This window comes from Thermobia domestica, chromosome 5 (genome assembly GCF_964235325.1).
Source record: "Thermobia domestica chromosome 5, izTheDome1.hap1.1, whole genome shotgun sequence".
Taxonomy (NCBI): Eukaryota; Metazoa; Arthropoda; class Insecta; order Zygentoma; family Lepismatidae; genus Thermobia; species Thermobia domestica.
The window spans coordinates 184,734,741-184,761,050 of NC_137458.1; the positions used below are offsets into that span (position 1 = coordinate 184,734,741).

A 26,310-nucleotide genomic window follows, 5' to 3' on the forward strand; every position below is an offset into this window, starting at 1 on the left:
TCCGAAAACATCCCTCCAACAGCACAAAGTACTGTTGCTACTATCGTAATCTATGGTAGCATCATGACTCGAATATATACTTCTCTAAATTTGGTTGGTCCTGTTTATCCGCTTTCATGGGTACAAAATTGCCAACAACATATTGTCAAATGTGAATTTGTCACTCAAGAATTTTAAATAACATATTTGATCTACTAAGGCTAGAATCGGTAAGAAATATAGTGATTATGTTACTTCATGCGTAAATTATGTCGTCTTACCTTTAGAAGATGGATGATTCATTAGGATTGCCAAAGGACACTCATCTTCATCCAATATGTACTCTCTATTAGCACCTCCGTGATATTCTTTGCTTTCTCCGCTATCTGACCCAAGCACGTTGACCTAAAATAAACAATCACTCTGTAGCTGCTTTACTTTAATTGTGTAAACGGTACATATAAATATAAGAATTCTGCAAGGAATTTGAAGGTGGAACACCAGCCCGAAGTCAGCACATATTTTAGCTCATTCCCGTAACTACTGAGCAATGAAACGTTACATATTATAAATATTGCATTATAAAATAGAGTTATGTTTCAGCTATAACACAAGACACTGATTCATTTCGTTGTCTATTCTGGTATTGAAAAAGGTAACGAATAAAAACATATTGGATTCGTTTTACAATGAGCACACAAGATGGCACTTGCTGCTAGATTTTACTAGAACTGCTCAGTTTTATGAAACGCTTATTTCTATGAATAAAGTATTTTAAAGTAACTATCTCATTGCGAAACAGATATATTGTTTGACCGTTTCCCTTTATTTAAATATTAATATAAATTTAAGAAAATAGAATATCAGATAATGCTTCCGCAGAACGTCATAATGTGTTGTCGCCAAATTTGTACGTTTATTGTTTTAGTCAGAGTAAGGAAATTCCTGTATTATAGCGTTGAAGTTCGAGAAGCTGAACTTAGCTGTCAAATTGCGGTTAGCGGCGAAAATTGATTTCACCTAGTGAAAGATTGCCCTACTGATATGTATTTTCCATATCACAGAGATTTTATAATTACGTTAAATAATAGACCGAATGCTACTGCGTACTTTGAACTTAATTTATTACATGTTTATTGTAATATATATGTTTATAAGGAGTTTGGTTTACCAAAACTTCCTTATATATTTACCAAGTGGAAACGCTTTCAAAGTCTTAACTGAAAGACTTTGGCGCGGATGAGAGGACAATATTAAGATGGATATCGCAGAAATAGGAATACAAAGTAGGAACTGGATCCAATTGGTTAAGTATAAATGTCAGTGGAAAGCTTTTATGAACGCGGCATTGAACCTCCGGGTTCCATAGGCCATAGAGTTAATTTTAGTCAGTCCGGAAGACAGAAACGTCAAGAACAACGTAATCAGTCATCACCAAAGTGAGTGAAACTGTAAAAAGTTAGGAACCGAATTCGTTTTTGGAGTCGATATTCGGACAGGAAGTGATAAAAATGAGCAATTTTCTGTTTTAACATTGATCACTATAGAGCAAAAGTAGTAGCAGATAGAAGCATGTAGTTTTCTGAAATCGATTAAGTGTTCTAATAGTACACTAGTAGTATTCATCCTTAACCCTCTAGTAAAACCGGAAGTGGTAGAAAGACATTAAAACTTCTAGTTTCAAACTGATTTACCTAGAGCAAATACAGTGAGAGTGAGTGAAAAAATTATTTCTGAAACCGATTTAGTGTTCTAGGAATAGGTATCTTTCCTCTTGACCCTCTATTCATAACGGAAGAGGCAGAAATCAGCCACTTCTGGATTGGTGTCTTCCCGTTCTGCCTAATCTTTCGAGATGGGGAATTGTGTACAGGGGGGTTCATCTCTAGGAAATTTTTCTAAAGGGAGTAACAGAGTAATTCATCTCTAGTAATTCTAACAGATTCATTAAAACTTCAAGTTTCATCTTAAATTTTAGAGGCTATTCTATTTCTTCTTCTCGAAAAATAACTAGGTACAACTCTGTTATTAGCAGCGTTATTCACATTTACTTTAGTAAAGATTAATGTATTTTTTAATACAGTAGGACGTCGACAATCCGAAACGTCAAAAAACCGAACGCGGTCCCTAGAAGTTTTCACATTTTGTCTTAGCGCTAGCGATAAACAAACAATAGGGTTGCCCGTCAGTGTTGTGTGAAGTCAGTGTTTTTACAAAAGCGCATTCATATGTAATTGTTTGTCATACATATTTTTATTTGTATTTTCCCTTAGGCCTATACATTTAGGTTTTAAGTGTGAGTTACAAGAACAGTGTAATTTAGTGTACGAGCAGGTTCTTCAGAAATATTAAATGTAATTAGCCTTACGTATGGTATTGTAATTACTGTATGTACTGTATAACCACTGTATCGATAAAAGAGCATACCGTGCAGTATATTTAAGCCTAAATGGCACTTTCTGGGTCATTTTCAAAAATCCGAACTATATGTGGTCCCAATTAATTCGGATTTTCGACGTCCTACTGTACTTGCAGGGAAATGGAAAATTGATTGACTCAGCTAGAAGAAAGCTGTTTGACATTGTAACTGAAACAAACATAAAATAAACTTACTTCGGTCTAATATCAAGTCACTTCACAACACAAAATTATTCGGATTTTCAGTAGTTTATCTCCAGCGGTACTTAAAATGTGCCATAGTACACATCCTGAAGACATGTTTGGGTATATATTAAACAAAAAATACAAGAAGATGCATAAGGCGGTCCTTGAATAAACAGCCTTTGTCTTCTACATCACAACTCCATTTTTGACATCACCTGATCAATTGATTTGTCTTCTATACATGATTCTACACTAGATGCAACATGTAATACATACTTATATTGTCAATGTAAATACTAGCAATACTAAATACCACATATCGTCAATATAGACAACACAATTTAAAACAAGATACCATCACTGTTTTAAATGTAAACAGTATGAACCCACATCTACTTAAGCCATCAACTTTATTATACGTGATTCCACCCTTCTTCTCAATGATTTGATTTTCTGTTCAACTCGCTTTGGTTTCTTCGGTTTCTTTCCTACTTCCAACATTAACATAGAAGCTTTATGTTCTGAATGTTGGTGAACCCAGTAGCCAATCACCTTCAAAGGTGGCAAACTGAACCATTTTATAAATCCCTTTCCACTCGGATTATGACATTTTGATTTGGAAACTCTACAAAAACATAGAAGTATATTCAATATGTGATATTCAGATTTTGTATTGCTGCTATTTACAGAAGACAAATCAACTGATAAGGTGATGCCGAAAAAAGGCGTTATGATGTAGAAGACTATGACTATTTCTTAAGGGCTGCCTTATGCATCCTCTTGCATTGTTTGCTTAATGTATGACCAAATATATCTTGAGGATGTTTACTGAAGTACCTTTTAAATACTGCGAACCCTAGCATGCTAGTAATAAATTACTGGAAATTCGAATGAACTTTTGTTGTGAAATTACTTGATATTAGACCGAAGTAAGTTTGTTTTGTGTTTGTTTCAGTTATAATGTCAAACTATTTTCTTACAACAGAGTCAATCAATTTCCCATTTCCTTGCAGGTATTATATAAAAATCACACTCATGTTTACTAAAGCAGATGCGAATAACATTGCTAATAACAGAACTGTACACTAGCCAGTTTTCCGAGAAGAACAAGTGGAGTAACAACTAAAATTTATGATGAAATTTGAACATATATTTATTCTTCTTACAGAATCTGTTAGAATTCCTACACAGATTACCAGCAATGCAGGACAAAACCCAAGGAAAATTCTGACGAAACGGACAAAATTCAAGGGACAGAATCATAGCCGCAGCTAAACAAAGGATGATTACTTTTTCTTCAACTGTCATGCACCTAAAATATTATCTGTAATTCATCACTTTATTGAAATAAGATTTCTTTTTAAATACTGAAAACCAATAAAACACGTAAGAGTGTTATAGTAGATACATATTTCACATTTTGATATTTGCTAAAAATAGTTGATCAATATTTCAGAACTAAAATAAATAAATGTTTATAAAACGCTCAAAATAAATGACTGCTATATGCTACCTCATAAGGTTTTTTTTTTTTTTTTTTTTTTTTTTCTCCAAATCAAACAACATCTGAGTTACTTTTCATAATTAAAATGAATGGTCTTGCAATAACATGCTGAACATATTTTAAATGTATAACAAATAGGAGCACCCAATATTTTCATATGGGTGTTATGTGGAACTAATTAAAGCCAGTCTGCCCTTTTATTATAACATTTTTACGTTTTATTGAGTTTCCCGTATTTCAAAAAGAAAGAAAAAAAAAAACATTTCAGTACATTGAAAAATTACAGATAACATTATATATGACAATTGAAGGGAAAAATAATCATACCGGGTGCGTACATCCAATATATACTCCTATGATTCTATCACTTGTATCTTGTCAGAATTTTCGTTGGATTTTGGTCACAGATTTTATCCTCGCCCTTTTATTAGGGACATTATATATTAAAACACGCTAGGAGTTAAGTATTTCGGTGTGCATTTCCCTAAAAGATTCCTCCCCGCATAAAATTACGTCTCCAAAGATTAGGCAGAACGGGAATTCCCGTTCTGCCTAAAGATAAGATCATTGAAAATGTTTTCTACAAAATGTGTTGGAGGGCCTTTAGACAGAACGGGAATGAACCTCTGGATTTAACGTTGATAACCAGAGTAGAAACCATACAGCGAGAGGCGGCTTCCTACAATCAATTAAGTACCCCACGAACATATTCTATCTTCATTCTAATCTCTCTATTGAAACCGTAAGTGACAGAAATGAACAATTTCCGGTTTGAGCGTTAATCGTTAGAATGAGAACGGTAATAACAAAAGTGGTTCTTTTTGATCAATTAAGCGTCAAAAGAATAGATTCCATCTTCATTCTAATCTCTATATTAAAACTGGGACCAGCACAAATCAACTACTTCTGGTTTTAACATTGATCACCATAGAAGTAAAACAGTCAAAAATATCAAGGGGTAATCTGTAATCAAATGAGAATACAAAGAATATATACCATTTTCACTCAAATCTCTGTACTAAAAGCACTAGTAGTAGAAATCAACCACTTCTGGTTTCAACTTTAATCGTTACAGAGTAAAAACAGTAACAAATAGCGAGAAGCTATTTTCTGCAATCGATTAAGCGTACTAGAAATATGTTTCCTCTCTAATGTCTCCCTTAAAACCAGAAGTAGGGAATATGAACCATTTGTTGTTTAAACATTGATGGCTGTCGAGTAGAAATGATAATAGGTGGAGAAGCGATAAAGAATACATTGAATTTTCATCCTTAATGCTTTATTAACCCTTTGGGGATCTCTAGGTACAATTTGTACCATACGGGGTGTTTCATGGTACATTGCGTTATAACTTTCCTATTTGAGCTTTTTCGTCCGGATTTTTTTTGTTTTTCAAGTCCAGAGGCATTGCAGAAGACATTACTGATGGTTTCACACCTTTCTGTGTCGAGACATAGGAGGTGATGACGTCATAAGTCTAAAATTTATATTTTCGTGAAATACTTTTTTTTTGGGGGGGGGGTTATGTAAAGTATTTTGGCGGGCTTATTTTTGCACGTAGAAAATTGAAATTTTGCACAAACGAGCAGTCCACCGAGTAGTATTTACCAGATTTTTTCTTCAGATTTTTGCGTTAAAATAGGGGGGATCCAGAGGGTCAAAAAGTTGAAAAAAGGGATATTTTTACCCAAAAATCCCGTTTTTCCTCATTTTTCCGCCTTAGATACACAATGGAGACAAGTGAATGGTACCGCCTGAAAGGCAGTTCTATTCTGAAGAGAATGATGTGCGACACATGGCCCTAGGGTAACTAGGGAAGTGTCAGGGAATTTTTATCAAAATATACTTCTGTATAGAGGAATTTTGGACATTTTCGGTACTATTTTTGTGCTGGCTTAGTTTTGCACCTAGAAGATTGAAATTGTGCAGAAACATTCAGTCCACCGAGTAGTATTTACCAGATTTTTTTTCAGATTTCTGCGTTAAAACAGGGGGGTACAGAGGGGCTAAACGTTCAAAAAGGGAAATTTTTACCAAAAATCCCTTTCACGTGACTTTCCCGCCTTAGATACATAATGAGGACAAGTGGATGATACCGCCTGAAAGAGAGTTCTATTCTGAAGAGAATGATGGGCGAAACATGACCCTAGGGTAATTAGGGATGTCTCAGGGAATGTTTAAAAATTTCCCTCTGAATACGGGAATATGGGACATTGTCGGTATATTTTTTTTGGCGGGCTTACTTTTGCACCTGGAAAATTGGAATTGTGCATAAACATTCAGCCCACCGAGTAGTATTTACCAGATTTTTTTTTCAGATCTCTGCGTTAAAACAAGAGTGGTCCAGGGGGGCTAAAAGTTGAAAAAAGGATATTTAGACCCAAAAAATACCGTTTTTCCTCATTTTCCCGCCTTAGATACATGATGGAGACACGTGAGTCATACCGCCTGAAAGGCAGTTCTATTCTGAAGAGAATGATGGGCGAAACGTGACCCTAGTGTAATTAGGGATGTCTCAGGAAATTTTTTACCTGAGATCATGGTGTTTTACGGTAATTTGGGGCATGGTGGGAATTCCTGATAAAAATTTCTCCCGCCCTTGGTATTCAAGATAGAAACTTGAAATTTGGCACACACATTCAGTATACCAAATACTATTTATCAGATTTTTTTTAGGTGGCTACGTTCACACAGGGTCGCTCCAGGGGGGCCCAAAGTGCGAGAAAAAAATTTCCCTCCGAAATTTTCACTTTGACATCATTTTTCCCGCTCCTGGTATATGGTATGAGCATGCAAGTGGTATTATTTGAAAGCCAGCTCCATTCTGAAGAGAATGAGATATGAACCATGATCCTAGGATAAATTGTGACGATGCAGTAGCTGCTTGACTGAAAGTCTAAAAAATAGCCAAAAAACCCCGGATCTCTTAAGGGTTAAAACTGAAGGTGGCAGAAATCCGCTACTACTTCCGGCATCAATATTGATTTATATAGGATGAAACGCTAGAAGATAGCAAGAAGCGGTTTTATGGAAATGGTTTAGCGTTGTAGTATAATCTCTCTTAACTACCTAGTCAAATCGGTTCAACAGTTTTCCATTTTGAAGTTTACTGTTATAGATTGAAATCTCCACTCTACAGGGTAATCTGGCTATTAAAACAGGAAGTGGAAGAAATCAACCACTTTCAGTTTTCACGGTGATCGCTAAATGTAAAAACGGTAAGAAAGAGAAGCGGTTTTCTACAATCAATTACGCGTCCCAAGAATACATTCTATCTCCATTCTAATATGTCTACTAAAATTAGAAATAATACAAATTTACGTCCTAGGAATACATTCAATCTCCATTCTAATATATCTACTAAAAGTGGAAATGATATAAATTTAATAACACTTCCAGTTTTGACGATAATGCCACAGAAACCGAACTCCTCCATTTAATATACATGTGACATTACTTCTTGTTAAAATGTGCATTTAAACCATCTTGCTCTGAGAGTTATTCTTTTAAAGATTGTAATAATATTACTTCGTTATCAGAGAAAATATTTAAATTCCCTCTTGTATCCCAGATTTCCAAACTATTTTATGCATAAGTATTGCAAGTCTTATAGAACAGCTATGTCTATCTGTCTATACGTCTCGAGACGATATCACAGCACTTATAATCTTTTTCAAGTTTGGATTTTTCTTTAGACTGTCGAAAAACTCACTGCAGCTTGAAGTCGAATAGTTGATTCCTATTGTAAGTTCAGCTCTCATCAACTGAGTAGAACACCTATTACTTGTGTCAGTCCATTTCAAATTTATATGGCAACTTCCTGAAGCAACAAGATAAGCAACTGACCTTCTTCCAGTTGAAGAAAACTCCTTTCACAAATGAAATGATGGTGGGATGCTTAGACGACCTTAAATTTGGTAACTCAGAGCTTTTCTGAAATAGCATTTGCCATTTACTGCCCACACTCATGTCCTTTTCCGCCATTAAGATATCAATACAGTCTTTTAATGAACAGAATTCATCATTAAGTTGTCTAACGATACCTTGCCTTCAAGTTTCAACTGTTCAACAACAGCCGATGGGTGATATCAATAAAAATAAGTAACTATTCCTGAGAAGTCCTGCTCGAGAATCGGAGTAACTACACCTGGAGTAATCTCCTCCCTCAATTTCATATCAATAAAACAAGCCACTACTCAGATCTAGTCTGCTCCAGATTTATGAACGTTTACTCGCACTTCCTCTGCACGTAGCACGGAGTCGTATCAATAAAAGAAGTGGTAACTCATTTCTACGATCTGTTGGGCGGTCATTTCGTTGTGGGTAACCAATGACGCAGTATCCTAGACGCAGTTATAATCAAAGTGCTTTTGTGGATATTATAAAAGAGTTTCCAGTGGTACTTTCGAAGTCACAGTTACCAGAAAGTAAACGAAGGAAAGCCGAAGCTTTGAAGGCACGTACAGTGAAATGCAACGAAATATCAAATTCATCTACGACAGACAAATCCAAAAGAGAATCTTTAATATTCGAGTGAGAATAATAATAATAATAATAAACCGGGAAACAAGAAAGTTCGAATCCAATAACATCAAGATTAACACGACAAGCGCATATCACGTTTTGTTCCAGGAATCTGTAGATTGTTTGGCTTTAACAACGAAATTAGACACACCCGCCCCTTTATTTCCTTTTAAAACAAAGTCCAGCCAGTCACATCATAAAGCACGTCCATCCGATTGCGTTTTCCACACCATACTTGTCCCCTTTCGCCTTGGCATTAAAAAAAAATACATTATTATGTACTCCCATGCGCAAAAAAAAATTGCGCGTATACTGTAACTCACGATTTTCCGCATTTATTCCTTTTTCCTTACGTTTATGGGTAAAATTGAGTTATTAGTATGTGGAGATAATAGAGAGCAATCCATCTAAGGAGATATTTCCAAAAAATATAATAAAATAATAAAAATATAAGCAAAAAACAAAATTATGCTCGGTTTTGTGTATACTGGCAACGATGATTTCTAGGGATTTTTTCAGTAGCACAGCACGATTGCAGAGGGAATTCAGTAGGGGAGTCGAGAAGTTGGATCAAAGAGCTGGATAGTGGACTAAAATGTTGCATTTATTGGTTAAAACCTAGTGTGTAGATTGCCTGCCAAATATAAATTAGCTTCTGTAACTAAGATATCGTACGAAAATAAAGAATTAAACAGAAAAACTCTTATGTTAAGGTTCGAAGCGACACGCACCATGGTTATGAAGATTATTTCTTAAGAAAAAAGAACAAACACAACGTAGCCTCTGTGGTAGGTGGATAGAGTGGCGGACTCGTAGTTATTTTATTACTTTGACACCACATCGAATCCCATCCTATTCCATTCTCTTTCTTTCTTTTTTTTTTTTTTTTTTTTTTACAAAACATTATAATTTTCATGTTAATAAGAACCGAAGCAATATACTATTATACTAAGGACAACTTATTGATATCCAGGATTACAGTATTATTGGTAATAGCTATTGTTTTCAGTTCATGTTGTTGTATAGCTTCTCTCACCCTGTTTTCTTGGGAAAATAATAATTTTGTCTCCAACAAAATGTAAAGGATATATACGGACAGAAAAAGACATCTTAGTATCAAACGTGATTTATCGTGATGAAATGGACTAGTTTGCCATTATTTAAAAAACTAAAGTAAATTACTGAACTTGACTTCCCTTTAGCTTTTAGCTAAAAAAATATTTTTTTCTTTATAAGACTATACTTTATGAGGCAAGGTGTGTGATCATACCCACAAATTTAGCTAGGGAGTGAAAGATAATCGTTTATACAAACATTTTACAGGTTTAGGTGCGTGAAACACCAATACACCATGGTCTCGCTTATCCGACCATCCTTTGTTACACATACCGTATGATCCGATATATCATTGCAGAAAGCACCAATCGGCAAGAAGAACTGCAAGTTGTGGTCTTAATCTATTTTTCATGCTTTGGAGTATATCGCCTAGCGCGCCCGTCTACACGTTGACTCATACATCTATCATTCAGTGCAGACACGTATCCAGGTTTTCTATTCGGAGGGGGGCCAACAAGAATCCTCGTAAGCACGTAATTCTAATGTTTTAAAAATATCAATATCAATATCAATAATAATAATAATAATAATAATAATAATGCAACAGTTCTGTATTTCTCTTAAACTTTTTCCTACTTTTCATTTATAAACCGGTTTACTTTGGAAACTGCATTATAGCACAAACAAAATGAAACATATTTTCGAGAGAAATGTAACTAAAGAAAACTGTCTGCTACGTATATCACATAACAAAAATAGCAAGAAGACATTGAGTGTATCGTTCTAATATATTAAAGTTAAAAACAGAACGGAAACAAAATGTTAATCCTATTTAATTCCTGTTTTTTAATTCCAAATGGTATAATGGCATTATGGTATGTTCTTAGAATTATAACAAGACAACAGCACATTGCCCAAAGTTTGGACACTGACTATTAGTAAACTGATATAAAAGAATCTCAAAAGGGTAAAAGCATGTTTATTAAAAAGTGCTTGAGTTTCAGAGGGGGACAGCCCTCAGGCCCTCACGCTGGATACGTCCCTGATTCAGTGCAGTGCAGTTATTTGTTATAAAACATTATTATTAGATGTGTAATATGTAAAATTATATTATAAGTTTTACTTTTAATAGGTCTTTTCTTAACAAATCCATATTATCCAGCGTTCTGCCTGCCTGTTTATGTCGGATAAGCGAAATTCTACTGTATTACCAAAGCTAGCATACACATGAACTAGAATTGTATTGTCCTAGAACAGACAATAGTGTGAAATGCTTATATTAAAAGGCTGAAATAAAAAAAAAAAAAAAAAATACTGTTTTGGTAGCGTGAAAACAAATTAAAAACAATTCAATATATTTCCTAGGTATTAGATTATCATCTTATTGTGTCGATATGTATTCTTTTTTTAAACATAGTTTTAAAAGTCATACCATTCTCAATATTCCTAAGGAAATCGAAAGAAAAACTCCTATGTGCCTCTTGTGGCAAAGCGGCTTAAGTGCGTGGTCTGAAACGTTAAGGTATAGATAGAGTACCCGTACTTCAAAAATGCAAATCCGGGACGCTACTAAATTACGAGAATCTTTGAAATGCTTAAAATTGAAAGAAGTGTTGAATACTAATTTACTTTTCTCCATTAGATAGAGTTGTTCAAGCATTACGTTATCATATTTTTATTCCTTTCACTAGACCTTCTTCCAAGCGCGCCGATTTCTCTGTAATTTTTTTGGGGGAGGGCATTCAAATGCAGACGATATATATTAGGATTTTAAGGCAAATTGCATTCAAATTATGCCAAATATTGTATATTCATAAATACAAAGGGGGCCTACATGAGCTTTGGGGGGCCCGGCCCCCTAGGATCGGCGCCCTTGCCTTCTTCCTAGTTAAGCAAACGTAAGCAGATGATTTACTCCCTTCCCCTGGTAAGCAAAATTGTTTTTGTTTCTCAAGATTTGTTGTGTTTCGTGAAATAACAGCAGGAATTTCCAGATTACTTAACCATCTAAATGAATGTTTTCACTTAAAGCCATCCCGTCGATTCGCTTTGCCTAGGGCTAAAATAAATTAAGGGTCAATAATGAAAGAGACATGTGGATCGAAGATCTTTCTTTGTTCGAATTTTGATTTTTTCAAATCCATGATGGGAAATTATATTATGTGTACAATTTTTGAAATTAATAGTATACAATCGTAAAAATATCTTACAAAACGATGGTTTATTGCAAAATACTTTAACTCAAAGAATAAATTACAAGTAATAAACTTGTTACTTTTCCTGAAGACTCTAAGTCTTGAATGAGACAGAGGCTCTTCAGCGTAGTGCTTGGAAAGATTGCCTCACTTGTTCTACCTTCCCGTGACGCAGCCTTGATTCGACTTGATCCTAAACGAATTATTCAGAAGTCGAAGTCGGAAGATGTTTCCCATTTTTTCCAAACACTCTTGGTCGATTACAATCTGCCTCACTTGTGAGGGGACAACCCCATGCCGTAAGCGTCGGTGGACTACCGATAGGCAACTAGCGACATGTCCCCAAAAATTGGTGGTCCCGCAGCCAAAAATTGGTCCCACTTCCGCTTTGAAAATTATACCACCACCGGCAGAGAAGCGACGGAACGCCAACGAACCACAAAATTGTTCCCCTAAAATACGTTAAATCGCCTTTGCATTAAGGTGAGTCTACAAACATTTTTAAAAAAAGTAAAAATAAAGTGCCCTGAGCTGGGCGTGAACCACCAACCTTAGGGTTATTAGTTGCGTGTTCTTCCGAATTCGCCACGGAGGCGATTATGAAGACAGCTTGTAGAGTGATAAATCGTTGAAGTATTTTTAATATTTCTAATCAGAGTGCTCCATTAACCGTGCATATTTGACGATAACTGTTTGGAATCAGATCAAATGCACTCGTCATGTAATTTTATAACAAAATGGTAAGCGTCTATTTACTTTTTTCATAGTTCTCCCATATTCACTTGGTAGTGATCGGCGACAGTTGCCAACTAAATTCATAAAATTATACGCACCCATCTCAAGATTTTTCACTTCATGATGTAAAGGCAGGAGTTACTCTTGACCCCCGGAGCTCAAGTATTGTCCTTATAATAACAATTCGTCAGGGAAAAGTAATATATAATAATAACCGCATGCACATGACTGGCGATAGTTCGTGTTGGTCCCTTTGCGATTCTCCGTGACAAATCAAAGGAGCGGGGATCAAAATGAAGTCCTCGCTGTTACGTGGTGGTAACTTCAATATCCCCGATTCTAGATATCTGCTTCGACTCGACGAATCCCTGCCACTAGTGGCACACTAGCGGCAATCCTTCGACGCGTCGCTATATTGACGATCGCCATTTACCAGCAAGTGGGCCACTAGGTGTTGGCGACGTTTACGGCATGGAGAAGCTAATAAACAAACAAACCAATAAATAAATCTAAAACCTTATAAAAAAGTTTTCCCAAAATTTACATCTAGCAAAATCATTTGTTGGTATTCCAGAACTGCAAATTCACCTGTATTCATAATTTACTTCTATCGTAGTTTTGATATGAGAATGATGTCTGAAACTAACACAGGTCATTAACTTTTTTTTTTTTTTTTTTTTTTTTTTTTGCTTTAGTCAGATTTAGCAGTTTTACTTAGCAGTTAGTCAATTTGTATCTGTGATTTCAGAGTTTTAGAGATTTCCTTAAATTTTTCATTTCTACAACAGTTGGCAACTAACACCATTAACGTATCTCTTTCGATATTTCCATAGGCAATGGCTTGGTCACTCCCAGTATAATTCACACAATGAACTACGGTGTCTTACTCCATTAATCCGAACTACATTTAACATCCAACAACTCTGTACATTTTCTCTTAAATCTGCAAACTTTCTACTAGGTTAAAACTGAGTATTTTCTATTTTCTTCCTTTCTTGCTAAAACGAAAGTGTTCTTTAGACAACCTGAAATGATGACTCTATATTACATTATGTTGCATAGGGCATTTTATGTAGCATATCATTTGACAGTTGGACACTTTCTTCGTATATTGAAAGCAACAGGGATTAAGTCCTTCTACACTTACATGAGTTAAGATTATTATTATTATTATTATTATTTTATTGACTTAAGTTTTCCTGAATATTAAGCAATATTTCACAAAAAGCTGGTATTTTTAAACAAATGTGTTCGATATCAAGTTTTCAAAAAGTAGTCACTCTCTCCTATAAATAATTTCAGAGGGGCCGCGGTAGCTCAGTGATAAAGCGTTCACCTTTGGTGCATGGGGTCCTTGGTTCGACCCCAGCTCGCACCAAGTGAATTTTGTGGTGGACAAACACCATGTGCATGGGTTTTCTCGGGGTTCTCCCGTTTTCTCCCACTTTCTTCATTCCACCATTTCATTCATTTCTCATCATCACAGTGTCATTTAGCCTAGTCGGTATAACCGTGGGTCGTAAAACTTAAAGATTTGATCTCAAATAATTCCAACCCAAACAGTTGCAGGAAGTATGTCATTTCGAATAAAACAAACTACTCTATAAAATTCTGAGTATTATTATTTTTTAAATATACAATTTAGCGGACCTTATTTCTAAATCGAAGGGTAAGAAGACTAAATTCACTCTTATTATTATAGATTAATTTCAATTGAAGCAGTTAAAATAGTTGGGGAAAAATTAGAAAGCCATACCCTACATTCCAGTGTGCCACAACCAGATAATAGGCACACTGGCGTGTTCAGCAAATTACAAGAATATTTGTCGAGTTTATTTTATTTATTATTATCAACGATTCTCCCATGGATCAGCTGTCTGTATACAGTTAAACAAACAAGTATCACGTTGAGGGAATGAGTGTAATTATTTACTTTAATAGTAATAGAAAGGTATATTTTCTTGTATTTTCTACCGGGAATAACTGCATCCGGTCTAGAAAGCTGGGGCTAACAACGAAGGAACCCGATGTGCCAAACACACACCACTCTATAGTCATGAGTGCCACAAGTCCTTTTCTACGTCTTGGCACCCTAAAGGTTGTTGCCTTCAAAGAGAGAGAGAGAGAGAGAAATAACTTAAGTCTATTGCACTTCCATGCTTAAATAAATACATTATGTAAATAACTGTTTCGTTTTCTGTTTTTATTATTATTATTATTATTATTATTATTATTATTATTATTATTATTATTATTATAAATTTCTTAGGAAGTTGACTGCCATATGTATGCACACTGCTCTCCCGTGCAGCGCTTCGTGTATGATTTTCCATACATAAACTATATATTCCAAGTTTGTTGTGTTCGTTCTATAGGTGTGTTTGTAATTAGATGCATATGGTGTAGAAGTCAAAATTTAACGTCCACGCTACATATATGCAAAACCATAGACAAAGAAATTTATGAACAAAGACATTTATGGCGCTAAAACAAAGGGCAAAAATAAAGAATTACTGGCGGATTGTTGCCCGTAGTGCACAGGTATTAACGGTTAACAGTGTTAAATTTAAACACATAGTTTTAATTAAGCACGAAATTAACTTATAGCGTACAGTGAGGAAGGCTCAGGAGTTAGCTAGGATCCTTACAATATCGAACCCCGTGAAATGCACTGGAAACATGTCCGCAAGCCCCCCGTAATGTTCAACAGATGTTGTCTATTAATGCTCATTTCAATGCAAACCTATATAGACCTACGCACTTCAATACTCAACGAAGGTGCAGAGACTATTCATGAGTTCCAGTATTAAACTCTCACCCAATGTATTATCCTAACATGTCTCCCAGCGATTACAATATTTTTTGGTATCTCAATCACTTCCTAGTAGGATAGCTTTAACTAGAGACCACTGATTAACCTGGTATTAGATGTTTCACTTTCTTACCTTTGGAGTTGACAGTCATGGGTTGGACATTTTACACGCAAATATCTAATATTAACAACGTTTCTTCTATAATTTCGTAATATTGTATTATTCATTAACTTGGTTAGACTTGTTTGAACACTTTTCTCTTTGCACCTATTCCTTAACGTTGGATAAAAATACACTAGCTCTCACCGGGAATCAAATCCAGAACCAATGCACTTGAACCATTTGGCCACAACAAGGCACATTTAAAAAGAAGTTTCGATTTTCTTAGGAAAATTGTGATTGGGTGTAACATTTAAAAATATATTTAAGAATGGGTACGGATGAAACGCACTGAATTTTCTCGCTCGAATTTCTTAAACTGACTCGTGTTAGGCTGCAGCTATTACTGAAACATTTATTTGGGAAATGCGAATAAAATAATGTGTTTTAGAAAACTTTGTTCGAAGCAACTTACGTCCAAAAGTAAAGTACCCATTCGTCATATTTCTGTTAGAAATAACTTATGCCATACATTAGAATTATTAAGGAGATAATTGTATGTGAACTATGAGCAAAAGCGTCTGAGTACTTTCTGAGAAAATCGTTAAAAAAAAGTCATCCCCAAGAACAAAATATCCCTTGTATATCTTTTCAGGACAAAGGAGTTATGCTATTTATGAAATACGAACAAAATTGCCTGAGTCGTTCTCGACAAAATCGTAGGGTAAAACTTGCTCCGAAAAGTAATATACCACTTCTAGCTTTTTAGGATGATGGAATTATACCATATCGTTAGGTTATTTATGTAACATTTATTTATGAAATATGAACAAAATTGGGTCAGGCGTTAATGGGAAAATCGTCGAAGAGTAGGCTAAACTACCTCTTCTGAATGTTTACAGGACGAACGAGTTGTGTCATATTGTCAGGTTATTAATGATACATTTATTTATAAAATGTGATTGAGAAAATTGTTCAAAAAAATGCATCCCATACAGTAAATTACACCTTACGTATTTTTTCAGAGCAATGATTCATACTATATTTGTAAAAATACAAGCAAAATCTTTACAGCCGTTTTTGAGACAATTTAGTGATTTTAAATTTTCATCCTTCAGTAAACTACCCTTATTTTTAGGTGTCGGAGGATATAGAATTCGAAACGATAAAGTGTTATAAACACAAATCTCCGGGTGTAGATGAAATTCCGGCGGAGTTAATTTTAGCTGGAGGCGAAAAATTGTGGAACAAGATACACAAACTCATTCTCCTTATATGGAACAAGGAAGAATTGCCACAAGAGTGGAAAGAATCAATCATTGTTCCAATTTACAAGAAAGGCGACAATACTGACTGTAATAATTATCGAGGCACTTCTCTTCTGTCAACATCCTATAAAATCCTTTCAAATATTCTGTTAGCAAGACTGACCCCATACGCAGATGAAATTATTGGAGATTATCAGTGCGGATTTAGACGAAATCGATCAACTATCGACCAAATATTTACCATTCGCCAAATACTCGGAAAAAAGTGGAAATACAATACCCCGGTACATCAATTATTTATTGATTTTAGAAAGGCGTACGACTCGGTTAGGAGAGAAACATTATACAACGTTCTTACAGAACTTGGAATACCGAGAAGGCTAATTAGATTAATTAAGATATGTTTAAATGAATCCCAAAGTAAAGTCCGGGTAGGAAAATTTTTGTCCACGAGCTTTCACGTCGAAAATGGCCTGAAACAAGGAGATGCGTTGTCGCCATTATTATTTAACTTCGTTCTGGAATACGCTATAAGGAAAATCAAAGATAGCAACCAGGGCCTAGAGTTGAACGGTATTCACCAGGTTATGGCATATGCTGATTATGTAAATTTAATAGGGGATGATAGGAGAACAATAGAAAGAAATGCAGAGATCTTATTAAACTCTTGCAGGGACATGGGTTTAGAAGTAAATGCAGAGAAAACTAAATACATGGAAATGCGTCGGGACCGAAATACAGCAAATTATGGATGCGTTAAAATATTAAATAATACTTTTGGTAAAGTGGATAGTTTCAAATATCTAGGATCAATATTAAAAGAGGAAAATCGTATTCACGAAGAAATTAAATGTCGACTCAAAGCAGGGAATTCGTGTTACTATTCGGTTCAAAATCTCTTGTTGTCGCGAATTATGTCGAGGAATTTGAAGCTTAAAATATACAAAACGATAATTATGCCTGTTGTTCTGTATGGCTGCGAAACATGGTCACTTACTCTGAGAGAAGAACATAGACTGAAAGTATTTGAGAACAAGATCCTGAGACGAATATTCGGACCCAAGAGGAATGGGAATGGGGAATAGCGGAAACTTCATAACGAGGAACTACACAATTTATATGGTCTACCCAACATTGTTAGGGTCGTGAAGTCTAGGAGGCTTAGGTGGGCGGGTCATGTAGCTAGAATGGAAGAAAGTAGAAACGCTTTCAAAGTCTTGACTGGAAGACCAATCGGAAAACGAGCATTAGGAAGACCTAGGCGCAGATGGGAGGACAATATTAAGATGGATCTCGCAAAGATAGGAATACAAAGTAGAAACTGGATGCAGTTAGCTAAGAATAGAAGTCAGTGGAGAGCTTTTGTGAACGCGGCATTGAACCTCCGGGTTCCATAGGCCATAGAGTGAGTTAGTTTTTTAAAGTGTTATAAAAACTTCATGTCTAGAATTCGGTCCAGATACGTCGAACAGTATGGCCTCTATTTGAATACATGCAAAAGCGTGACGAACCGACAGCAGACATCAAAATTACTTTTTCGATACGTGGGGGCGTGAAACTTGAATTCATTGAAATCTCGAATTCGATTTTTATCACTATTACTACAATTTCTTCTTTCGTCGCTCGAACGTGAAAACGAATAGGAATACAACGACACGTAAGGTGATAATTTGTAATTCCCAAAATTTAATGAGTTAAGTTTAATGTGTTGCCGTGCTAGAAAAAAAGCTTATGCCTGTTTGTTATATCATTTTAATATCAGTTTTTCACGCTACTATATAATGTAGAAATATGGTATGATTATCGTTCATATTCATGCTATCTTTTGGAAATATTCGTGTTCCGCATACATAGATCTGTATAATTTAGCTTCGTTCAACGAAAACATTCCTTACATCGACTTATGATTGCATTTTGAAATCGTGTTTTTGTCGTCGTTAGAATTTAGTAAATATAAGCATAACACTCAAATTAGTTTTTGACTTTTACAGAAAACCAAATTTCTGTAAAAAGAGCCCAAAAGAAAAAAACTGCGGCTGACTTAATCCCCACCCTCCTTGTGCAGTGCATAATAAAACGCAAGTGTTATATAAATTATCCCCTACTCTCATTCGTTGCCGCTAGCGCAAATTATAAATAAAATTTAAAAAAAAATCATTCCTATAAATCAAAAAGGCCATCTAATCAAAGTAAATAATTTTAAAAAATAAAAATTAAAAATAAAGTAATTGTTTTTAAGCACTCAGGTTGTTAAATATATAATTTGCTTGTAGTTTACTTATTGTATATTATTTGTTTAATCATAATACATAATACTCGTAATTTTAATCTCACGTTAAATTCTTAGCCGTAATCGCTCGTAACTTTACAGTGTATTATAAAGATTTATAAATTATTTGTTTTAATTTGTTTTGTTTTTTTTTCATTATCTTCACGGCAAGCACTTTTCTCTTCCCGAGTATCTTTTCAGCGGCCGGTGAAAACGGGAACTGCTTATATAGTTTATAATGACCTTTCGTGGGTGCTAAGAGCCACAAAGCCAAAGTTTAAAGTAAAAGGTTAAAAAAAATGTCGTCTGTTAGCAATCCAAAATAAATCGTCCTATTCCCAATAAACCCACAAAGGTCGGTCATAATTTCTTGCAATTGTGGATATGAAAAAAAGAGAGAGAGGGAGAAAGTCAATACTCTAAAAAAAGAAAAAAAAACACAAGCACACACACACACAGACAAGCGATAATTTGACATCAGCTTTTTCCTCTCTTCCCTTTTTTCACGACAACAAGCATCATTCGATGTAACCTCATGTCGATATAACAAGGGGTAAACTTGGTAAGACTGTCAAGGTCGCGTATGTTATTTTTCCTGTTCTTGACACACAAATCCGAAGTGAGTTGTCTGCTGTTCAAGAACGGGCAGATAACATACAAGACCATAAACTGAAAACAATAACTGTTTCCAATAGTACACGTATTCTAATACTGAATAAATACGTCGATTAAAGGATACTATCAATAAGTTATTTTCTTATTATACTGTTTCGTATCTTATTAACATCAAAGTTATACACTTCCGATAATGTTTTGTTAAAAAAAATGGGATGGGATAGGATGGGATTCGATGTGGTGTCAAAATAATAAAATATTTACGAGTCCGCCACTCTATCCACCTAACCACAGAGGCTACGTTGTGTTTGTTCTTATTTCTTAAGAAATAATCTTCATAATCATGGTGCGTATCGCTTCGAACCTTAACATAAGAGTTTTTCTGTTTAATTCTATATTTTCGTACGACATCTTAGCTACAGAAGCTAATTTATATTTGGCAGGCAATCTACACACTAGGTTTTAACCAATAAATGCAACATTTTAGTCCACTATCCAGCTCTTTGATCCAACTTCTCGACTCCCCTACTGAATTCCCTCCGCAATCGTGCTGTGGTACTGAAAAAATCCCTAGAAATCATCGTTGCCAGTATACACAAAACCGAGCATAATTTTGTTTTTTGTTTATATTTTTATTATTTTATTATATTTCTTGGAAATATCTCCTTAGATGGATTGCTCTCTATTATCTCCACATACTAATAACTCAATACCCATAAACGTAAGGAAAAAGGAATAAATGCGAAAAATCGTGAGTTACAGTATACGCGCATTTTTTTTTTTTTTTTTTTTTTTTTTTTTTTTTTTTTTGCGCATGGGAGTACATACCGTGTCTATCAACGTTGAGTTGATTTTGAGTTCAGCGTCCTTTTCAGCAGCGAGGCTATATGAGGCGGGACCCACTGATCAACGTGGAATCCGAACCACTTGAGCTCCCGCCGGGAATCGAACACTGGTGTCTCATGCCAAAAGCATGTACGCTAACCGCTTAGCCACGAAGGAGCTCTTCCTATTTGCGTATTCGTCTCCAAAGTACTAGGTTTCTTTAGCGCCATGTGTATATAGTCAAGTGCTTCGATAGCACCCGGAAATGTATATTGTTCTTGCCACTCTGCCTTTGCTGTTTGCATATTACACACACTTCCGGAAACAATTAATTTTCAGTTATCACAATAATCGCATCCATTACACTTACAGTAGTCATAGATACAGTACTTTGAGCCACACCAGAATCCCCTGACCACTCCAGTATCCCGGATCACTCACGTAACCCAAGAAAACCCGCATCTTTTCCTCATTACGTAGTGCACCACCCCAAATTTAGGTTGATTTTCCTAAAAAATGTTGTGCTAACCACTCTACATTTTCTTTCATGAACCTATAATGTTTTTTTTTGTAATCTCCATTTGCAACATTTCTATGCAGTTTATAAGAGTTTATAAGTTTTTCTACGTAGTAAAATAATCATATACTCTGCCATATTTAACACGGAGTCACCTATTTAGCTTGCTCCATAAATTTGGAGAAGTTACTAGCATCACAGAGAAGTCGTTGATTTTTATTGATATCAAACACGGATTAGTTACTCGGCTCGAGAATAAAGGTGTGGTTACTTCAAAAGGGCGGGGCTTCTCCGAGGTCAGCCGAGACGAGTAGTGCTCAGTTCTCTTTTTATTGATACCAATGCGAATAACTACTACAAAATTGGGAATAATGAGTAACTTCTCCGTTTTATTGATATCACCTAATAAGTCGGTAAATTGGAGTTTGTAATTTATAAAGACCGGATTTTAAGGTGCAAAAATGCGGTAGGAAAAAGGGAATGAAAGGGGCTGAAAAATCATTCAAAAACGTGAAAAAAAGGTGCTAAAAGGATATCTTTATTAAGTGCTATAATATACAGTTACATGAACATTCTTTATTCATTACACCCGCCAAGTGAACTTTGTGGTGGACAAATACCGTGTGCGTGGGTTTTCTCGGGGTTCTCCCGTTTCCTCCCACTTTCTTCATTCCACCATTTCATTCATTACTCATCATCACCGTTTCCTTTAGCCTAGCCGGCATAACGGTGGGAAGTAAAACTCAAAGATTTCATTTTTTTTTTTTTATTCATTACACCAGCAAATATTGTTAAAGTCTTGGCTTTAAACACTGGACATAAATTGCAAAATTGTTTTATTTAATCCCGAACTTGTACAACATTCAACATTCTTGTAATAAAATTGTGCTTAAAACCAACTCGGTATTTTAAAAAAAGAAAACTTTATTAATTTGGCAATATTGTGGCTTGAGAAACCGTCACATACTACTGGATCTTCAGAAACTGGTTATAGCATAACATTTCTGTATTTTCAAAGGTTAGTTTCTGTCGCTTGGAGCTCAGGAGATCCTTGTATGTGGAGGAACTTCGTTCGACATCAACGGAAACCAGTGGTACACATCTTGTAAGCGCATGGACAGGAAGTTCAGTTGACGTTGCAAAGGTTTTTATGTCCGGATTGTTGGACAGAAAGGACCAGCGTCCAGTGGCGTGCCGTGACTTTTCTCACAGGGGACTAGGTTCGAAGAGAATGTGTGCTAGATCTTGAGTAGTATTGTTGACACCAAATAACACAATTTATATGTTTCTGTAAACGCTTCTTCTACCAAGCCTCTTTCTTTCAGGAAATGGATAATTTGAGTCACAGTTTTATTTGAAAAATCTAAGAGTCTGTAAACCTATATTAATTCACTCAGCAAATTGTTAAAATTAAAGAAAAAAAACTCCCGTAAATTGATTTAAGGGTCAAAAACAAGCAATCAGGAAATCGAGATTTCAAGCACTGAAAATTCTTTAAATCTAACAGCTCAAGAAATTGTAACTCACTGAGATCTTGAAATCACAGTATCAATAATGTCATTGAAGAGACGCACGTATCTAATTTCTAAATCTGTTGAGTCATCTACTTTGCGTCTTTTATTAGAAGGTTCCCGTTGTCATCCAATTCTACTTTTCTACAAGTCTTCAAAATCGTTTCTTGCATTTCTAAGTTGAGATACCATCTCTTGTACTTTTTCGATGCAATATTTCACATCCAAGGTTTTATTTTAAAGAATGTTGAATAGTATAGTATATACGTGCGCGAAAAAAAATTACTGAAAACTTTTAGTAGAAATGCAAAATCGAAATCTTTCAATGATAACTCACACATTTTTTCTTTTTTTCTTTTTTGTAGTCATGAAAGCTTCGGTGTCGCAATTATCTGAATCTTCTACAATGTTCTCAGAACACCGTAAGAGTTCTATTTGATTTTCATTTACTGCATTCACAATTTTGGAATTGAAATTCCATCTTATAGTGGCAACCGTTGGAAATCGCATAGTTACTTCTGATTCAGCAAGCGCGTTACAGCGTTTCGATGAATATGAAAAAAAAAAAAAAAAAAAAAAAATTGGAATGCCACTTATTGTAAAAAATATTGTACATTCCTTGATGTGATTAACAGACTGTGGAACAACGAGATTGAATCTGTGATGATAGCAGTGTATGGTGAGTGCACTCAAACACCTTTTCACAAAAGATTGTACACCGTTCAAATGTCCAGAAAATGTGGCAGCTCCATCCATAGCCTAGTGCTACAAGCTTTTGCTTACAATTAAAATGAGAGAGAATTTGAAAAGCATGCTCACTTAAAGCAGTCGCAGTGCAATCACTAGTAACATCTGAAAAACAAATAAATCTTTCATGAATTGCCGTCTTTCACGTATCGATTGATTGTTGAGAGATCTTTGCAATGTCCGTAGTTTTGTCCCACATTATTGCTGTAAGAAGTGTATTGTTTATTTCTGACTTAATTTTATCCAGAATTACTCACCAACACATTTAATAATATAATTCTGAATTCTGTTAGATGTTCCTTTAAACACTCCCATGCTGTGAAGATGACAAGTCAACATGGGCGCCCGAACGAGAGGGCAGGGTGGGGCCCGGACCTTCCTCTGGCTCACGAAAATGTATACGTAATATAGCAAACCACGTATATTAAATACCAGAAATACCAGACGCAACATAGCAACCATGGAGATGGGCCCCTCCCTAGAAAATTTTCTTCAGGCGCCCCTGCAAGTCCATTCAATGTCGTACTTAGAAAGTAACTGAATTACTTCAATATAATTTCCCTAATTGACAGAATCTTCCTGTTCGTCATGACCTCTAAATGATAGCTCTTGTTTAGCCATAAAACAAGAGGAATAAATCAATCGGTTCATTAGTTCTCGGTTTGAATCAACTTCTGCATTGCTTGCTCAATTGAAAATCGATTCTGGTTTCCCGAAAGTTTTCAATTTAGTTATTGTGGACAGGTGTGAATAACATTTTTCTTGGCGCAACTTGCGTTTGTGAAAATTATTCATGTCACAAAAGCCATCATTCTTCCACACGTCCTTTTCTATGTGGAACAGAATACAAGGCCAGCAATACAGTTTGTTTCTTGTCTTACATGCAGTTAACTATTTCGAAGAAGCAAAATAATCCGTTTTGATATTATGTATATAATCTTTCATTTTTTGTCTAAATGGAAATGCTTGGAGTTGTTCTACCACTGGTTATTATTTGTTGCATTTCTTGAAAATTAAGGAATCCAATGGTCCAGAATACAAGACTGAAACGGCCGATCCCCACCCCTACTGTCCCCTATACCAATTGAAGTAATATCACTGCTTGCGCCATCGCTTTGCTGGAAGGGACTCGGTTTCTCAGACGAGTCCCCTTCCATACTTTATTCTTCGAGTCATTTGCAAAATATGTTGATAATCTAAAAAGTTCGCACTTCACTAGATCTCTTAAAGTGTCAAGATTAGTACTGTAAATTTAATTGCGTTAAAACTATTAACTGTAAAAAGCAAACGAGCATTAAATTCGCTTACGACAGAACGCCCGTGCTTAGAGCTTAGACAACATAATATGAGGACTAGCTGGCTGGACCCTGTTCCCTTCCCCGAGAAAAGCCGAGCGTTTCCGATCTCTTCTACTTCGCTGTCGCACCCAGCACACGGGCGCTGACTATAGTTGTGTCAGAACAATTGAAATAGTGTTATTTTACGAAAATAGAGAAATACAAACAATGTTTTCGTTTTCTTTGGTATATATTTATCACAAAATACTTTATTTAAAATGCCAGGGGACTAGCCTAGTCCCCTTGACGGCACGCCACTGCCAGCGTCCTACTTATTGTGTAAGTCACTATGATGCGCAAGAAAAATTAAAATGTTATATTTTCGTGATACTTACGCAAGAGTAAACAAGTTAACTTTTCAAAGTGAAAGAAATCAGGGAAACAATAATTTGGTCCCAAATGGGTTAAACTAAGGCACAAATCCTTCTCGTTTTGTCTCTAATCCGCACGTGGCCCCAGGTTCGATTCTCGGTAGGAAAGCAGGAAAAAAATAATTTCACAATCAGTTTACTTTCATTAATCATCCGTTTCCTTTAGTATAAAGGACATAACCGCAGGGTGATACACCTGGTATTTCGAACAGTTGTTCAATATTTTATTTCGTAAGAAAATAAATTATCACTGACTTTTATCTATTATAGGTTACTTTTGCAATATAAAACTTGTCAGTTAGTTTGCTAATGAAACGTTGATCTCAAATACTTGTAGAAAAAAAAAAAAAGACTTTCACCTAAAATTCGGCAAGTAATAGTAACGTAGTGTTTTTCTTTATACTTATTTACTGATAATGCGATAGAAGTTTCAGTAGCCGTCATCTGTTTTATCAATATTTATTATTACTTGCAAAGGAAACTAATATCGAATACGTAATATCGCCGAAAAACTTGAATTCAATAAAGTTCAAAATTCAGCAATATTATTTACCTTTCAATAACAACGATTACCGTAAGTCTGAAAAACTCTCCTCGCTTATCGCCGGTATCCGAATGGTCTGTAATGCTCAGTTGCAGATTACAAAGTGGAGTTTATTCTGGGTTCGAGTTCCTCTAAAAATCATGTGAATTTATTAACTGTCTTCGTATCCCAGATTTTTGCATATGAAAAGTCAAAGGTGAGAAAATAAATAAATTAAAACAAAATATGACGAAAAGTGTTTAAAAATAAAGCATGAAAAAACAATAGATGGGTACATTTACTGCTTCAGCTTTTGCTCAAATATAAAAACAAAAAAGAAAGTGGAGGTGAACGAGGTTTTGAGTGTATTTCCCGGTTATTGGATTGGAGTTAGGTGTCCTTTTTAGAGCAAAGGTAGAGGAGATATAGATTACAGCTTATGGTGTGATTCGAACCATATGAATTTTCGTCGGAAATTGAAGCAGTGTCCAGCAGAAGAGCGTCAAACGCACTACACTGCTTCAAGCCCCTCCTTGAACTGTAAGTCTCATTCTATATAGCAACTCTTATCACTACTAGAGTTAAATAAAAATAAATAAATAAATAAATGAGTTTGAAGGAGAAACAATGCCTAAATGTTTCACTTGCATTATATACTTAGTAGTATTCGCGTGACTTGGCCACTCTTGTGTGCCTGGATGGCTTGCTCAGGGGCCACGGTCCACGGGTGTATAGGATCATCCCCATGATAATGGGTACGTTGGGCCACTCAGGAGTGGTGTACAGAACTGGGACATTTACATCTAGAAGTTTCGAAG

At 35.4% G+C, this 26,310-nt stretch overlaps 1 protein-coding gene across 3 annotated transcripts in view; it reads right to left on the bottom strand.

Annotated features, from left to right (window-relative positions):
- Positions 1 to 230: 230 nt before the first annotated feature.
- LOC145686318 (afadin-like) overlaps positions 231 to 26,310 on the bottom strand; it is a 187,518-nt gene continuing 161,438 nt past the window's right edge. For all 3 annotated transcript variants that reach the window (XM_081759519.1, XM_081759518.1, XM_081759520.1), the window contains one exon: positions 231 to 384. In XM_081759519.1, the coding sequence (XP_081615645.1) occupies positions 247 to 384 (138 nt within the window). In that variant the 3' untranslated portion in view covers positions 231 to 246. The remainder of the gene's footprint in view (positions 385 to 26,310) is intronic.